The sequence below is a fragment of the Triticum dicoccoides genome, chromosome 2A, assembly GCF_002162155.2.
Source record: "Triticum dicoccoides isolate Atlit2015 ecotype Zavitan chromosome 2A, WEW_v2.0, whole genome shotgun sequence".
Lineage (NCBI taxonomy): Eukaryota > Viridiplantae > Streptophyta > Magnoliopsida > Poales > Poaceae > Triticum > Triticum dicoccoides.
Window position 1 is genome coordinate 70,183,380 of NC_041382.1, and position 17,214 is coordinate 70,200,593.

At 46.3% G+C, this 17,214-nt stretch overlaps 1 protein-coding gene and 1 long non-coding RNA gene across 2 annotated transcripts; both read left to right on the forward strand.

Moving 5' to 3' along the window:
• The first annotated feature begins 6,927 nt into the window (after positions 1–6,927).
• LOC119353332 lies at positions 6,928–13,220 on the forward strand. The gene is made up of 2 exons (XR_005170394.1): positions 6,928–7,073; positions 8,955–13,220. It is a non-coding gene; the product is annotated as an uncharacterized LOC119353332 (long non-coding RNA).
• A 1,443-nt stretch (positions 13,221–14,663) lies between these two features.
• On the forward strand, positions 14,664–16,832 carry LOC119353333. The gene is given in 2 exon segments (XM_037619931.1): positions 14,664–15,490; positions 15,492–16,832. Coding segments are annotated over 2 exon segments (1,908 nt in total). The 5' UTR covers positions 14,664–14,752; the 3' UTR covers positions 16,662–16,832.
• The last annotated feature ends 382 nt before the right edge of the window (positions 16,833–17,214 follow it).

A 17,214-nucleotide genomic window follows, 5' to 3' on the forward strand; every position in this document is an offset into this window, starting at 1 on the left:
TGCTTCCACGACTATCACTACCGTAGTAATAAAGTAAAGCATTACATCGCGATTGCATTGCATACAATAAAGCGACAACCATATGGCTCCTGCCAGTTGCCGATAACTTGGTTACAAAACATGATCATCTCATACAATTAAATTCAGCATCATGCCTTGACCATATCACATCACAACATGCCCTGCAAAAACAAGTTAGACGTCCTCTACTTTGTTGTTGCATGTTTTACGTGGCTGCTACGGGCTTAAGTAAGAACCAATCTCACCTACGCATCAAAACCACAACGATAGTTTGTCAAATAGACTCCGTTTTAACCTTCGCAAGGACCGGGCGTAGCCATACTTGGTTCAACTAAAGTTGGAGAGGCAGTCGCCCGCAAGCCATCTCTGTGCAAAGCACGTCGAGGGAACCGGTCTCGCGTAAGCGTACGCGTAAGGTTGGTCCGGGTCGTCTCGTCCAACAATACCGCTGAACCAAAATATGACATGCTGGTAGGCAGTATGACTTGTATCGTCCACAACTCACTTGTGTTCTACTCATGCATATAACATCAACATCATTAACCTAGGCTCGGATGCCACTGTTGGGTTTCGTAGTAATTTCAAAAATTTTCCTACGCGCACACAGGATCATGTGATGCATAGCAACGAGAGGAGAGTGTTGTCTACGTACCCAACGCAGACCGACTGCGGAAGCAATGACACGACGTAGAGGAAGTAGTCGTACGTCTTCACGATCCAACCGATCAAGCACCGAAACTACGGCACCTCCGAGTTCGAGCACACGTTCAGCTCGATGACGATCCCCGGACTCCGATCCAGCAAAGTGTCGGGGAAGAGTTTCGTCAGCACGACGGCGTGGTGACGATCTTGATGAACTACAGCAGCAGGGCTTCGCCTAAACTCCGCTACAGTATTATCGAGGAATATGGTGGCAGGGGGCACCGCACATGGCTAAGGAATCGATCACGTGGATCAACTTGTGTCAACTTGTGTGTTTAGAGGTGCCCCTGCCTCCGTATATAAAGGAGGAGAGGAGGGGAGGCTGGCCGGCCAAAGAGGGAGGCGCAGGAGAGTCCTACTCCCTCTGGGAGTAGGATTCCTCCCCCCAATCCTAGTCCAACTAGGATTCCTCGGAGGGGAAGGGAGAGAGGGGGGCCGGCCACCTTCTCCTAGTCCTAATAGGACTAGGGGAGGGGAAAGAGGCGCAGCCACCTTGGGCTGCCCCTTTCTCCTTTCCACTAAGGCCCATGATGGCCCATATGGCTCCCGGGGGGTTCCGGTAACCTCCCGGTAACCCGGTAAAATCCCGATTTCACCCGGAACACTTCCGATTTCCAAACATAGGCTTCCAATATATCAATCTTTACGTCTCGACCATTTCGAGACTCCTGTGGCAGTGATTGGAGAATTCTGTCAATGACGCAATCATCTGGAAGATTAACTCCCAATTGAATCAAGTGATTATTATACCCAGACATTTTGAGTATATGCTCACTGACAGAACTGTTCTCTTCCATCTTGCAGCTATAGAACTTATTGGAGACTTCATATCTCTCAATCCGGGCATTTGCTTGAAATATTAACTTCAACTCCTGGAACATCTCATATGCTCCATGACGTTCAAAACGTCGTTGAAGTCCCGATTCTAAGCCGTAAAGCATGGCACACTGAACTATCGAGTAGTCATCAGCTTTGCTCTGCCAGACGTTCATAACATCTGGCGTTGCTCCAGCAGCAGGCCTGGCACCCAGCGGTGCTTCCAGGACGTAATTCTTCTGTGCAGCAATGAGGATAATCCTCAAGTTACGGACCCAGTCCGTGTAATTGCTACCATCATCTTTTAACTTTGCTTTCTCAAGGAACGCATTAAAATTTAACGGAACAACAGCACGAGCCATCTATCTACAATCAACATAAACAAGCAAGATACTATCAGGGACTAAGTTCATGATAAATTTTAAGTTCAATTAATCATATTATTAAAGAACTCCCACTTAGATAGACATCCCTCTAATCCTCTAAGTGATCACGTGATCCAAATCAACTAAACCATGTCCGATCATCACGTGAGATGGAGTAGTTTCATCGGTGAACATCATTATGTTGATCATATCTACTATATGATTCACGCTCGACCTTTCGGTCTCCGTGTTCCGAGGCCATATCTGCATATGCTAGGCTCGTCAAGTTTAACCTGAGTATTCTGCGTGCGCAACTGTTTTGCACCCGTTGTATTTGAATGTAGAGCCTATCACACCCGATCATCACGTGGTGTCTCAGCACGAAGAACTTTCGCAACGGTGCATACTCAGGGAGAACACTTCTTGATAATTTAGTGAGAGATCATCTTATAATGCTACCGTCAATCAAAGCAAGATAAGATGCATAAAAAGATAAACATCACATGCAATCAATATAAGTGATATGATATGGCCATCATCATCTTGTGCTTGTGATCTCCATCTCCGAAGCACCGTCATGATCACCATCGTCACCGGCGCGACACCTTGATCTCCATCGTAGCATCGTTGTCGTCTCGCCAATCTTATGCTTCCACGACTATCGCTACCGCTTAGTGATAAAGTAAAGCATTACATCGCGATTGCATTGCATACAATAAAGCGACAACCATATGGCTCCTGCCAGTTGCCGATAACTTGGTTACAAAACATGATCATCTCATACAATAAAATTCAGCATCATGCCTTGACCATATCACATCACAACATGCCCTGCAAAAACAAGTTAGACGTCCTCTATTTTCTTGTTGCATGTTTTACGTGGCTGCTACGGGCTTAAGTAAGAACCAATCTCACCTACGCATCAAAACCACAACGATAGTTTGTCAAATAGACTCCGTTTTAACCTTCGCAAGGACCGGGCGTAGCCACACTCGGTTCAACTAAAGTTGGAGAGACAGATGCCCGCAAGCCATCTATGTGCAAAGCACGTCGAGGGAACCGGTCTCGCGTAAGCGTACGCGTAAGGTTGGTCCGGGTCGTCTCGTCCAACAATACCGCCGAACCAAAGTATGACATGCTGGTAGGCAGTATGACTTGTATCGTCCACAACTCACTTGTGTTCTACTCGTGCATATAACATCAACATAAATAACCTAGGCTCTGATACCACTGTTGGGTTTCGTAGTAATTTCAAAATTTTCCTACGCACACGCAAGATCATGTGATGCATAGCAACGAGGGGAGAGTATTGTCTACGTACCCAACGCAGACCGACTGCGGAAGCGATGACACGACGTAGAGGAAGTAGTCGTACGTCTTCTCGATCCAACCGATCAAGCACCGAAACTACGGCACCTCCGTGTTCGAGCACACGTTCAGCTCGATGACGATCCCCGGACTCCGATCCAGCAAAGTGTCGGGGAAGAGTTCCGTCAGCACGACGGCGTGGTGACGATCTTGATGAACTACAGCAGCAGGGCTTCGCCTAAACTCCGCTACAGTATTATCGAGGAATATGGTGGCTGGGGGCGCCGCACACGGCTAAGGGATAGATCACGTGGATCAACTTGTTGTCCCTTTGGTGCTAGCCCTGCCCCTCTATTTATATGTTGAGCCCCGGGGTCGAAACTTGGAGCAAAAGCCTCCTCAAAATCGGTTTTGCCCGAAAGGCAAGAGTCCCACTCGGACTCCAGGACCAAACGCCACAATCCTTGGCGTCTGGCCCAGACGCCATGGGCCTCGGCGTCTGGCCCAGGGCCAGACGCCAGGATCTCCGGCGTTTGGCCCCCTGGCCTCCACAAAACTCCTTTTGCACCGACCTAAAGCCTCATGGGCTTGACCCCTTGGCCTAACCATATCATCCAATATATGAATCTTTACGTCTCGACCATTTCGAGACTCCTCGTCATGTCCCCGATCTCATCCGGGACTCCGAACTCCTTCGGTACATCAAAACATGTAAACTCATGATATAACTGTCATCGTAACCTTAAGCGTGCGGACCCTACGGGTTCGAGAACAATGTAGACATGATCGAGACACGTCTCCGGTCAATAACCAATAGCGGGACCTGGATGCCCATATTGGCTCCTACATATTCTACGAAGATCTTTATCGGTCAGACCGCATAACAACATACGTTGTTCCCTTTGTCATCGGTATGTTACTTGCCCGAGATTCGATCGTCGGTATCCAATACCTAGTTCAATCTCGTTACCGGCAAGTCTCTTTACTCGTTCCGTAATACATCATCTCACAGCTAACATATTAGTTGTAATGCTTGCAAGGCTTATGTGATGTGTATTACCGAGAGGGCCCAGAGATACCTCTCCGACAATCGGAGTGACAAATCCTAATCTCGAAATACGCCAACCCAACATCGACCATTGGAGACACCTGTAGTACTCCTTTATAATCACCCAGTTACGTTGTGACGCTTGGTAGTACCCAAAGTGTTCCTCCGGTAAACGGGAGTTGCATAATCTCATAGTCATAGGAACATGTATAAGTCATGAAGAAAGCAATAGCAACATACTAAACGATCGGGTGCTAAGCTAATGGAATGGGTCATGTCAATCAGATCATTCTACTAATGATGTGACCTCGTTAATCAAATAACAACTCATTGTTCATGGTTAGGAAACATAACCATCTTTGATTAACGAGCTAGTCAAGTAGAGGCATACTAGTGACACTTTGTTTGTCTATGTATTCACACATGTATTATGTTTCCGGTTAATACAATTCTAGCATGAATAATAAACATTTATCATGAAATAAGGAAATAAATAATAACTTTATTATTGTCTCTAGGGCATATTTCCTTCACCGGCCACCTCTCCTAGTCCTAATAGGACTAGGGGAAGGGGGGGCGCGCAGCCCATCTAGGGCAGCCCCTTCTCTTTTCCACTAAGGCCCACTATGGCCCAAATAGCTCCCGGGGGGTTCCGGTAACCCTCCCGGTATTCCGGTAAAATCCCGATTTCACCCGGAACACTTCCGATATCCAAATATAGGCTTCCAATATATCAATCTTTACGTCTCGACCATTTCGAGACTCCTCGTCATGTCCGTGATCACATCCGGGACTCCGAACAACCTTCGGTACATCAAAATGCATAAACTCATAATATAACTGTCATCGTAACCTTAAGCGTGCGGACCCTACGGGTTCGAGAACAATGTAGACATGACCGAGACACGTCTCTGGTCAATAACCAATAGCGGGACCTGGATGCCCATATTGGCTCCTACATATTCTACGAAGATCTTTATCGGTCAGACCACATAACAACATACGTTGTTCCCTTTGTCATCGGTATGTTACTTGCCCGAGATTCGATCGTCGGTATCCAATACCTAGTTCAATCTCGTTACCGGCAAGTCTCTTTACTCGTTCCGTAATACATCATCTCACAACTAACATATTAGTTGTAATGCTTGCAAGGCTTATGTGATGTGTATTACCGAGAGGGCCCAGAGATACCTCTCCGACAATCGGAGTGACAAATCCTAATCTCGAAATACGCCAACCCAACATCGACCATTGGAGACACCTGTAGTACTCCTTTATAATCACCCAGTTACGTTGTGACGTTTGGTAGTACCCAAAGTGTTCCTCCGGTAAACGGGAGTTGCATAATCTCATAGTCATAGGAACATGTATAAGTTATGAAGAAAGCAATAGCAACATACTAAACGATTGGGTGCTAAGCTAATGGAATGGGTCATGTCAATCAGATCATTCAACTAATGATGTGACCTCGTTAATTAAATAACAACTCATTGTTCATGGTTAGGAAACATAATCATCTTTGATTAACGAGCTAGTCAAGTAGAGGCATACTAGTGACACTTTGTTTGTCTATATATTCACACATGTATTATGTTTCCGGTAAATACAATTCTAGCATGAATAATAAACATTTATTATGAAATAAGGAAATAAATAATAATTTTATTATTGCCTCTAGGGCATATTTCCTTCAACTCGATCATCAACAATATTTGCCCAAAGCCTACCCAAATGTAGCACTATCTAAACCCTGAAAACCCACCTTTAAACCACCCAAAAGAGCACTAAAGAGAGAGGGGAGAGCAGGAAGAAGGAGGCGGCGACACACCTGCACACATGGCGCCGTCGAGAACAGGGGCACAACCGTGAAGGGGGATAGCGAAGGAGTGGTACAACAACGACGAAGGACGTGGCGAGGAGGGCAGGCAGAGGAGGCGAAGAGGAGAAAGAGGACGATCGCAACAGAAAGAAAGAGAACACGCCTACAGTCAACATCAATTAATTCAAAACCACCTAAGGCCTTGTTCGGTTTGACAGGGTTTGAAGAGGTTTGAAAGAGATTGAAGGGGATTAAATCCCTTGCAAGTCAAAATCTCCCTCAAACCTCCCCAATCCCCTTCAATCCCCGTGGCGAGAGGATTAAACGAACATGGCCTAAATAAGTTGCAAAACCATCCTGGAGGACATTTGTTCTTTTCTCTCTTTTTTTTCGAGGGGGGAGGACATTTGTTCAGTTCTGCACATTTAAGGGGATATTCCCATCGGCCACATATCATGAACAAGAGCCCGAGAGGCCGTGGGCCGCTTTGAAAACGTATTCCGATTTTTCTTTCGTTGCCTCCTCTCGACGCACGCATCTCGATGCGGTAACCAACGGAGGATAGATAAGCAACTGCAGCCTCGCAAAATCCTCCTTGCAAAACCCTCGCTGTCGTGTTCTTCCCCGTGATCTACCGCCGCCGACGCCCTCTTCCGTTCCCCGCCGCCGACGCCCTCTTCCGTTCCCCGCCGCCGACGCTCTCTTCCGTCCCCGCCGCCGACGCCCTCTTCCGGTACCCGCCGCCGACGCCCTCTTCGGGCCCCCGCCGCCGACGCCCTCTTCGGGCCCCCGCCGCCGACGCCCTCTTCGGGCCCCCGCCGCCGACGCCCTCTTCCCGTCCTCGCCGCCGACGCCCTCTTCCCGTCCCCGCCGCCGCCTTGCCGGCTTCCTTCCGATGCCGCCCCGACGTGGCCGCGGCCGAGGCCGAGGGCGAGGTCGTGGTCGGGGACACGAGCCTCCAGTGCCACCGCCTCAACCCGAACCTCCATGGGAGGTACGTGTCTCAGCCATTTCCTTTTTCTTAACAGAGAAAGTCGCACGAAGAGCCAAATATTCCATTCAGCTCAGTAACATCTTAGTGAATTACATAGCCCCTGAAATTGAAATTAGAGAGGAGATACACAATAGGGCATAGCAAAACTACTAATGTCAGGTTCAGGTGAACTTCTAAGAACCTGATGAGCCACATTGTGATAAAGACCATTGATCTCTCTTGATATGTGATACACCTGTGCTTGGAGATCATTTGAAAGGGAAAAAAATCAACTAGAGAATTTCTGATGGTCCAAGGGGTGGAATCAGCCAATACACTTCTTGCTGCCATTGCCTTTGCCAAAGAGAGGCAATTAGTAAGAAAAGTATGCCTAGTGATTTAAAGCTTATGAGTGACTTGATCTGCCAAAAGCAAAGCAAGAGCTTCCGCTTGAAGTGGCGAGATGGTGTTCTGGGTAGATGCTTGAATTTGCACGTTCACTTCTGCTTGATCCTGCAAAAAACTGAGAAACACTTCCACTCTTTTTTGCTGTTGTGCCATGTGGTAATCATGGAGCCTTTGCACATTTAAAAGCAGCATCAGAATAAATTTTTGCTCCTGAAATAAGGAGATCAGATCTGAGTGTGCCCTTGGACAGGAAGAACATAGCTATTTCCCTGCTGATGAACTTGATCAATAGCTTGTTCCTGATTAGAAGAAATTGTGACAGTAGTATATTGGTCAGACAAGGCTTTTGCAGCAGTGTCTCAGCCATGCCCTAGATATCATACTATGGCTCCACCCATGCCGTAGATATATCTGTACACAAACATCATATTGTGGGTGTACATCTGTACACACATCATATTGTGGCTCCACCCCTAGATACCTGTAGAAAGAAAGAAAGAGGTGCTAACCTAAGAGACAACAGCTCCCCTAGGTTATATTTTCTACTCCCTCCGTTCCTAAATATTTGTCTTTTTAGAGATTTCAAATGGACTACTGGATACGGATGTATATAGACATATTTTAAAACGTAGATTCACTCATTTTGCTCCTTAAGCAGTCACTTGTTGAAATCTCTAGAAAGACAAATATTTAGGAACAGAGGGAGTATCCACCATTAGACAGATGGGCCACATGAGCTAGGAAATGTAGCACATGCTGAAGCCGAGTTAATATCCAATACTCCCCCTCAAGATGGGAATGATAGGTATCAGCAACCTGCTGCCTTGTAATCACATAGTTGATATTGATGTAATCAATTAGTATCCAATACTCCCCAGAAGTATCAGAAGAGAGTGACCCATTGGCCAACCTGTCGAGCACCTTGGCCAGGTCCTGCGCCATCTCCACTCACAGCAACACAAACTCTACCATAAGCAACAGTGCCTTCAATCTCCTTGGATCTGCTGCGACCTACACTCTGCCTTGAACCTCCTTTGGATCTGCTGCCACATACATCACTGCCTTCAACATCATTTGGATTTGATGCCACCTACAGCAGATCGACCAGCCTCTTTGATACCATGTAGAAAAGAAGAAAGGAGTGGCTAACCTAAGAGACAACAACTAGTTGTTGTAATGTCCAGGGTTACATGGGAGAGCCCCTCCCTCAGGTTATTAATTCTGTTGACCACTAGACAGATGAGCCACATGGGCCACATAGGCCAGGAGATGTGGCACAGGAAGCCCAGTTAGTATCCAACAATACCTAATGCTTGAGCCCAACCAAACTCTTTGTTTAATTTGCTCTAGTATATTATGAGAATAGCATTCATAATTTTTAATTTAGTACTTACATTTATCAAGTTTAGTTCAAATGCTCTCCTATCAATTTAAATATCTAAGAACCAAGTACAAGGTGTTATTTTTCTCTTATAGCATGTGATTTTCTTGCAGCATTGTCCGGTATTTCAGCTACAATTAGACGAGGACCCTGAGATTATGGCCCAAAATTATGACAATTTGCTCGACACTATTATCAATCATATCATACAAATTTGGCAAAACCTTCACATTGAAGGAAATGGCCTTATTGAACAGGTTCAGACTTTGCCGAAAGGCGCGGGATTCTATGTGATTGAATTGCTTGCTCCGATCAGTTGGGTTCAGGATAATTTTGGCCCTGTTAGGTTACTTTTTAGTTTTGACACTCTTTATTGCATTGGGTTTCGTAGAAATGCTAATTGGTATATCTTTAGCGATAATTATGAGGATATGCAGAATGTTCTCCGAAGAACTAATGTGACACCTCTTACTTTTTCTGGCAACTATAACAAGTTACGTGCCCGACTTCAACAACATCCATTTAGGGATTCAAGCTCTCTTTCAGGCTTACAAAGAATTAGCAGGTTATCCCGGGTCGCTCATCAAAGGTCCATTGGTGACGAGTTGTGTTACCTTCTCAGAGACTCTTAGATTTCCGGGATTTCGTCAGTACATGCTGAGCAGAATGTCTGCATATAATTCTCCCCCAGGAAGCATTAAGGAGTTTTTTGATCATTTTACAAATTGGTCATCCTATTGCTTGCTTATTCATAAAGGCAGAGCACAGTTTGTTCTTGCCTTTGGTATGCAGACTTATGATGAGCTTTTGGAACTTGTTGGGATGATACTGTAGCTGACAAGAATGAATACACCTATTTATGTTAATATAGCTATGCCGTTAAAAATTGAGCTCCATCAGTTGCGGAGTATGATGCTACAACAATTGTTTTAACCTGATGGTGTCTGCTTAGTCTTTTTAGCCAATTGAGGCCTGGAGTACCTGATACAAGGGTTGTTGCTGAAATCTTAGAATGATTGCAATTTGATTCTGGATAATTTGACATTAATTACAGAGGCGTTCTCGCTCTAACAGCAGCAGTAATTGTCTGAATATTGGTGAATTTGCCTGAATCTAGAACTTATGATGATAGCAGCATTCTTTATTTCCGGATTTCCTCGATTGTTGGATCTGACATATTAATCTGCCCAGTAACTGAGCATAGCAAAGGTATGGCAATGATATATTATCGATGTAATCTGTAAAGTAACCTTACTTCTGATGGCAGTTGAAGATTTCCATCTATGTATGCCATTTGATAAAACTCACATGTTTGATTTTATTTTAGTTTCATTTCTAGTGTTGTTTCTGTCAGTTTGTTGGGATATTTGATCCACCATATTTTTAGCATATGCACTAATCTATTCCAATAATTGTTGTATGGCAAACAAATGATGTTGCATATGTCAATGGTGTCAGTAAAACAGTTTTTGATCTTATCACTGCTTGTCTACCGGGCCACTAAGAGGATTCAGTTAACATAAATGTACACTTTGTTGACATTTTGTAAGTTCCTCCCTGGATTACTTATTTTTCTGGAGCGTTCCTACCTTTGTAGCATTATTCGTTTTATTCTTATTCCTGCCTATGAAACAAACTTGCTAACCAAAAACTTCTCCTGCTGCTAATAACTATGATATGCACTGATGTTGACACAATTTTTTACTATTTTTCGAAATACATTCCATCTTATTTCCTTTATATTATTTGCCAGTACTTTTAGTGTAGAGCACTTGATCATTTTGGTTCTCACTTCTCAGTACTTTCTAAGATTTCTAGTTTTCTTCTTTTCTCATCCCCTCTATTGCTCAATATTACCATGGCACATGTTTTTGACAAAATTTTACCACTGCCTTTGCTGCTCCGTTATATTTGTCATTCTGTGGTGTACTATCGAATGCCATCTTGTCTGTGCATACTGTCTTCCAGGAAAGATAACTATTCTGTTGCATCTTCTATATGAACACTGCTCTGTCATTTGTCAACTGCTTGTCTGTTGCACTCGATAACAGTTTCCTTCTATGAGCTAATCATGATCCGTGACCTCTCTTTTTTCTGTTCTCTCTGCAGCACAGTATCTTAATTCATGTATGATAGCACAATATTTCAGTTCATATCCAGTAGCATGATATCTGCAGTATAATCCCAGCCATGTTCTTGAAGCTATCACAAAAGCATTTGATTCTGTCTACCGTGTTTGTTACTTGAGCTGCTGTCGGAGGACGCTTCTCGACTGAAATGGACCGACTGGATTGCTTGCCTCACCTAGTGGGATTTTCAATAGAACCGTTATCTCTACTGCTGCTCTTCGTACTTTCAGCTGATTAGTTAGCTGCCCTTGTCCAAGAAGTTCATCTCTCACCGTCTTCATGAGACAGTATACTGTTTATCTGATCCATCCAAAAAGATGGTGCCATTGTCACCGTCCTCATCGAGACAAAAGCCAAGTGGAGCTACACACAAATAAGGACACTCTGCTTGGTTCCGGTGATGCTATAGGGCTCCGTGATATTGACAACGATAGGGCTTCATACAGTTAAGTTCTGGTGAAGGATAGATGATCTGAAAGTGCATGTGCAGAACTTATGAAGCATATTCAGCACTAAAAAGAAACCAGTGGCGCAAATAATGACAGAACCGAATATCTTTTATGGAAGAGGAGAAGCCAAGTCCACTGGTCAGTCAAAGAGTCATGCGACACCATGATTTAGAGGGTCAACTTAACCCCGGGAGAACAAGACACGGTGAAATGGAAATGAAGATCTACATATGTTCAAGCCATGTCCACATAACTACTCTGCAACAGTATTTGCTGGCTCTGGATTGCAACTTGAAGATCTAACTGCACGGCTACTATATGATATGAAAAATCATCTCCAGATACAAACTCTTCTTCTCCTGCCTAGGCTAACTCTTCAAGGCAGACAAATACTGAGTGGCCTCGGGTTCAGGGACACTTCTGAAAGAACAGGGTGGCCTCGGGTTCAGGGACCTCCATGTGTTCAACATCGTGATGTTAGCACGGCGAGTTTGGCGGCTGCTCCAAGCACCTGACTCGTTGTGTGCCCGGGTGCTGCGTGCCAAGTACTACCTCGACGGTGATCTCTCATCAGCTACGGCCTCACCGGGAATTAACTATATATGGCGCAGTATCTGCAAGGGTGGCTGTGATCAAGGAGGGCATGGTTTGGCGAGTCGGTAGCGGCGAGCAGATCTGGATTTGGGAGGATTCCTGGCTCCCTACCGGTGCAGTTGGTTTTCCGAGATCGCGCAGAGGTAATACGCTGCTGACGCGTGTGTCTGAGCTGATTGACCCTCTGTATCATGCGTGGATACCCAACTTGTCAGACAGACTTTCAACCATGAGGAAGCGGAGGTGATCCTGAAGATTCCAATATACCAGCAGGCAGCAGCACGAGGATTTCATAGCTTGGCAGTTTGACAGCAAGGGTTGCTTCTCGGTTCAATCAGCCTACACCCTACAGGATTTATTGTGAGTTGCAGCGGCGCCAGAGCAACCATGGATCCCCTTGGCGAGTGCTCTGAGGGTGTGCTGGAAGACCGGAAAGTGTGGACCGATCGATCTCTGGAAGGTGCGGTCCCCGGGGAAAGTAGACCATTTCTTGTGCCCACAACAGCCACCCTATGCCGAGGAATGTTGAACAAATTGGCGTGGAGTTGGACACGATCGAGCTGTGTTGTGTGCCACAGGCTACCAGAGTTGCAAGGAGGTGAAGAAGATGTGGCGTCAGCTGCTTTCAAACATTTTTGCCATGCCTGAAGATAGTAAACTGAAGGCCGTCTGTTTCACGTGGTTGTGGTGGACGGAGGGAAACAAAGCAAAGCATATCTCTGAGTGGCGGGAATTTTTTGCAATGACAAGTGGAAAGGGCCGGCCGAAATCAATGTCGACCCACGCAGCTAGTCAGCTTGCCGGGTGGGGCTGCATTGCGCATGATCAAGCAAACAGGGGATGCCATTTTTGCTGCTTGCTGCTGGCTGCAGCGAGCGGGCAAGCTCGAGCATATATATGAGCGAGGCGGAGGCATGCATCATGATCAATGCAATCCATTTGGCAGAGAAACTGACTCGATCGTTGGGGCTGGCTCAAGCTTGAAGAATACTAGCATGCTCGACCGACCGTCTGAATTCAGTTGTGTGAGTAGAGTGACTGAGTTCGCCCATGTAAATGTAATGCTCATCTCTGCATCTGTAGCTCTCTGCTTCTTTTTTGCCACTCTCTAGTTAGTTGTAGTTGTATTCCCCCATCTCCCTAGCCTGTACACCTTTTCCCCTTTTATTAACTACGAAATGAAAAGCATCATGCAGTAATGTGGACATATTTTCTTTGCAGATTGGAGAATGTGCATATCTTTTCCTTAGATAGTCTGTGCATGTGTGCGCAATCTGAACTCGTGTCTGATTCCACTTTGACGAGAGTAATGAAAATGTTATGTGTCTGTGTGTGTGTGAATGAAAAGAGAGTGGCATTTCAAAACTGGCAACAAATTTTGAAACCTGACCAAATGTGTAAAGAAAATGTTTGTGACATCTAAAAAATATCATGAGTTTAGATAAATGTATGTGGCATTTAAAAAAAAGGTACAATGTAAAATAATATACGTGTACAACAACAACAACAAAGCCTTTAGTCCCAAACAAGTTGGGGTAGGCTAGAGGTGAAACCCATAAGATCTCGCAACCAACTCATGGCTCTGGCACATGGATAGCAAGCTTCCACGCACCCCTGTCCATAGCTAGCTCTTTGTCGATACTCCAATCCTTCAGGTCTCTCTTAACGGACTCCTCCCATGTCAAAATCGGTCGACCCCGCCCTCTCTTGATATTCTCCGCACGCTTTAGCCGTCCGCTATGCACTGGAGCTTCTGGAGGCCTGCGCTGAATATGCGCAAACCATCTCAAACGATGTTGGACAAGCTTCGTGTGATTCAAAAAATAAAAAATAAAAAATGTGCTTGTGACATTTAAAAAAAGGGTACACAATGTAAAAAAAAATGTTTTGCGTGATGTAGAAAAATGTGTCATACCCTTAAAAGACTATGTGTGACATGTGTTTGAAAAAAGTGTACACAATTTTAAGAATGTGTAACAATGTAAAAATTGTTTGTGTAGTCTATAAAATGTTTATTTTCGTTAAGAAAATGTAAAACATGTATTTGGAAAAATATTACTATGTATTTAAAAAGTATTGAAAACATGTATTTAAAAGAATACACGTAAAGTATTTAAAAAATGTCGAAAGTGCGTCAAAAAATATTTCATGTCTGCGCTAAAAATGTACATTGGGTATTGAGAATAATCACACTTGTGTAAAACAGAAAACCAGTTACCGGCAAAGAAACAATATAAAAACGAAAAATAAAATAATGTGAAGAAAATCAGAAAACGAAAGTGCAACGAAGAAAAAAACAAATAAAAATAAAGTATAATGAAGAGAAAAACAGAAGAAAAACTTAAATAAATAAAAAATAAAGAAAAACCTGAGCAGCGGGAGCAACTACGCTAAATCCCCTCAAGGTTCAAAATAGGTCGGGGTCAGAGAGTTTGATGTGCTGATTTAAGGGATTGAAAGTTGAAGGTTTATTTTAGATTTGGGAGGTTTGGAGCTGCTAGAGATGCTCAAAAGAGTTAAAAAAAGAAAAAAGAAAAGCAAGTTTAAGGCGACCCCTAGCGTCTCAAGTCCCTACACTGAGTCCACACATCGGCCCGTGCACCCGTCTCCTTCCTTCCTTTACTCCTTCCCCGCACCCACTCCCGGATCTCATCTCACACAGCCAGCGCACACCCCCCCACACCCAGATCCGAACCCTAACCACCCCCGCCCCAGATCCGGCCGCCGGCGCCGGCCGCCATGGCGTGCCTCGCCATCTCCCTGCAGCCGGTGAACGGCCCGGACATCCTGCTCCAGACGCGCTCCTGGTTCCCGGTCTCGCGCCCCCTCGCCGCCGTCTCCGCCTTCCGCCTCGCGCGCCTCAGCCTCGCCCGCGGCAAGCAGCACCCCTCCCCCTCCTCCTCCTCCGCCTCCCTCGACGCCATCGGCGACGACCCGCTGGCCACCGGGTCGGGGCAGCTGGTGGTGGGCGTCGAGTCGCAGTACCGCGTGGTGTACCGCCTCGTCAACTCCATCTACGTGCTCGGCGTCACCACCGCCTCCGACCACGCCGCCCCCGCCGTCCACGCCTTCGCCGTCGCCGACGCCGTCAACCAGGCCGTCTCCGTCCTCGTCGCCGCCTGCCGCGGCGTCGACGCCACCCCCGAGAAGGTCCACCGCAAGTACCCCGAGGTCTACCTCGCGCTCGACCTCGTCCTCCACGGCGTGGGGTCCGTGCGTCTCTCCCAGATCCTCGCCACCATCCATGGCGACAACCTCGCCCGCATGGTCAACTCCTCCCCCGACGCCGAGGCCCGCGCCCGCGGCGCCGACTCCTGGCCCGTCGTCGAGCACCTCGCGCAGGACCGCCACGCCGCCCGCGACGGCTTCGCCACCGCCTCCTTCGAGCTCCCCCAGGAGACCCTATCTGCTGGCGATGAGTTCTCTGCTTCCAGCCTCGCGCCTGCGACCGCTGCGGCTACTGGGGATGAGCCGCGCCTGAGGAGGCGCCCCGGTTGAGAAGGACCCCTTTGCAGCCAGCGACATGGTTGCTAGCAAGCCAGAGGAGGCGTTGGTTGGTGCCTTCAAGAAGAACAAGGAGACTGCCCTTGTGGTTGCTGATCCTGCTGCTGCGCTTGCTGGGTTGGAGGTCACCACTTTGCCGCCAGCCGAGGCCACTAAACCAACATTCATTGGGGTTGAGGGATTTGAGGGTGACTACGGTGGAATTGAGTTTGGCAATGAGGAAGCTTCACTGGCTGAGGCATTTGAGGGCTTCAATGCGCCATTTGGGGGTGGGCTTGATGCTTCTGAGTTTGTTACCACAACCAAGAAGGATCACAAGGACAAGACCCTCACTGGTCTTGAGATTCTAGCCATGAGTGGTGGGCAGGCACCAAATGCGCCTTCTGGTTCGCCACTTGACAGCTTGGTAACCCCGAGCAAAGAGATGACCGTGCCTGAGTTGTGCATCGTTGAGGAGATCAATGCTGAATTCAACGAGTCTGTTCTTGCACGGGTTGGTCTGAAGGGTACAATCATTTTGCGGACCTTACCACCAAAGAAGGCAGCAGGGAGGGAGACAGAGTTCTCATTCCGGCTTGAGGGTGCTTCTGGAATGAAGAGGGCTGCCTTGCAGAGTACCGTGTTGAGCAGCCTCGAGAACGGCCTGTTCCATGTGAAGACACCATCGAAGGAGGAACCTATCCCCATCATGAAATACAGCTTCCTGCCCAAGCACTCACCTCTCCCCCTGAGGTTGCGTCTTGTAAAGCGCCACAGTGGTACATTGCTCTCACTGATGATACACTATGCGTCGAACCCGATGTTGCCGCAGCCACTGAGCAATGTTACATTCATTGTTAAGCTTCCTGTGGATCCAACTCTGCTTAATGTTTCGCCCAAGGCTGTGTTGAACCGGGCTGAGAGGGAACTCAGGTGGCACATCTCAGACATTCCTCTGAAAGGCCCCGCTGGACGGTTGAGAGCACGGATGCCTGTGGATCAAGACTCTAAAGATGGCGAACTGGAGGTTGTTGGAATGGTGAAGTTTGCTTACCAAGGGCCATTCACTTTGTCGGGCATCAAGCTCTGCCCAGCCATCAATAGCACTGCCCAATTTAACGAAGTTGGCCACACTTTCTCCAGCGGGAGCTACCGTTGCATCTGAGTTGGTACCTTCTTTGTACTGTAGCTGTTTACTTTACCCCCTTTTCAGTTTGCTTCTACAACAGGGTGTGAATTTCATATTTGTACGTATATGTTTTGTGAGGCTGGAATTTAAACCATGTTTTCGAGTTGTGATTATTCATCAAGGCTGCACAATCTTTTGCAAGTTTCATAGTACTGCTCAATGCTCATTATGGATGAACTGACCTTTAGTAATTCATTCACTATTGAAAGCTGTCATTACCTTTTCAGTCTAGTTTTCTAGAATAAGGAGAGGATCTCCCCTGGCCTCTACACAATCTTTTGCAAGTTGGCATTGAAAATGATTTGTTTGCTTTCAAGTTGAAACTTGCAAATTTGGTGACTAGATGTTTAATGTATATCCCTTTTCTCATTACCTTCCAACTGCACAATACATATTTGGTTTTTTACTTCCTGTTGATAGGTGAACTAAATTGTTCACGGAGAATCTGGTTATGGTATTTTATTATACAGATTCAAACATAGTTTCTGTTCTTTAACCAAAAGAGTGATGGAGTAATTGCTCGCAGGTG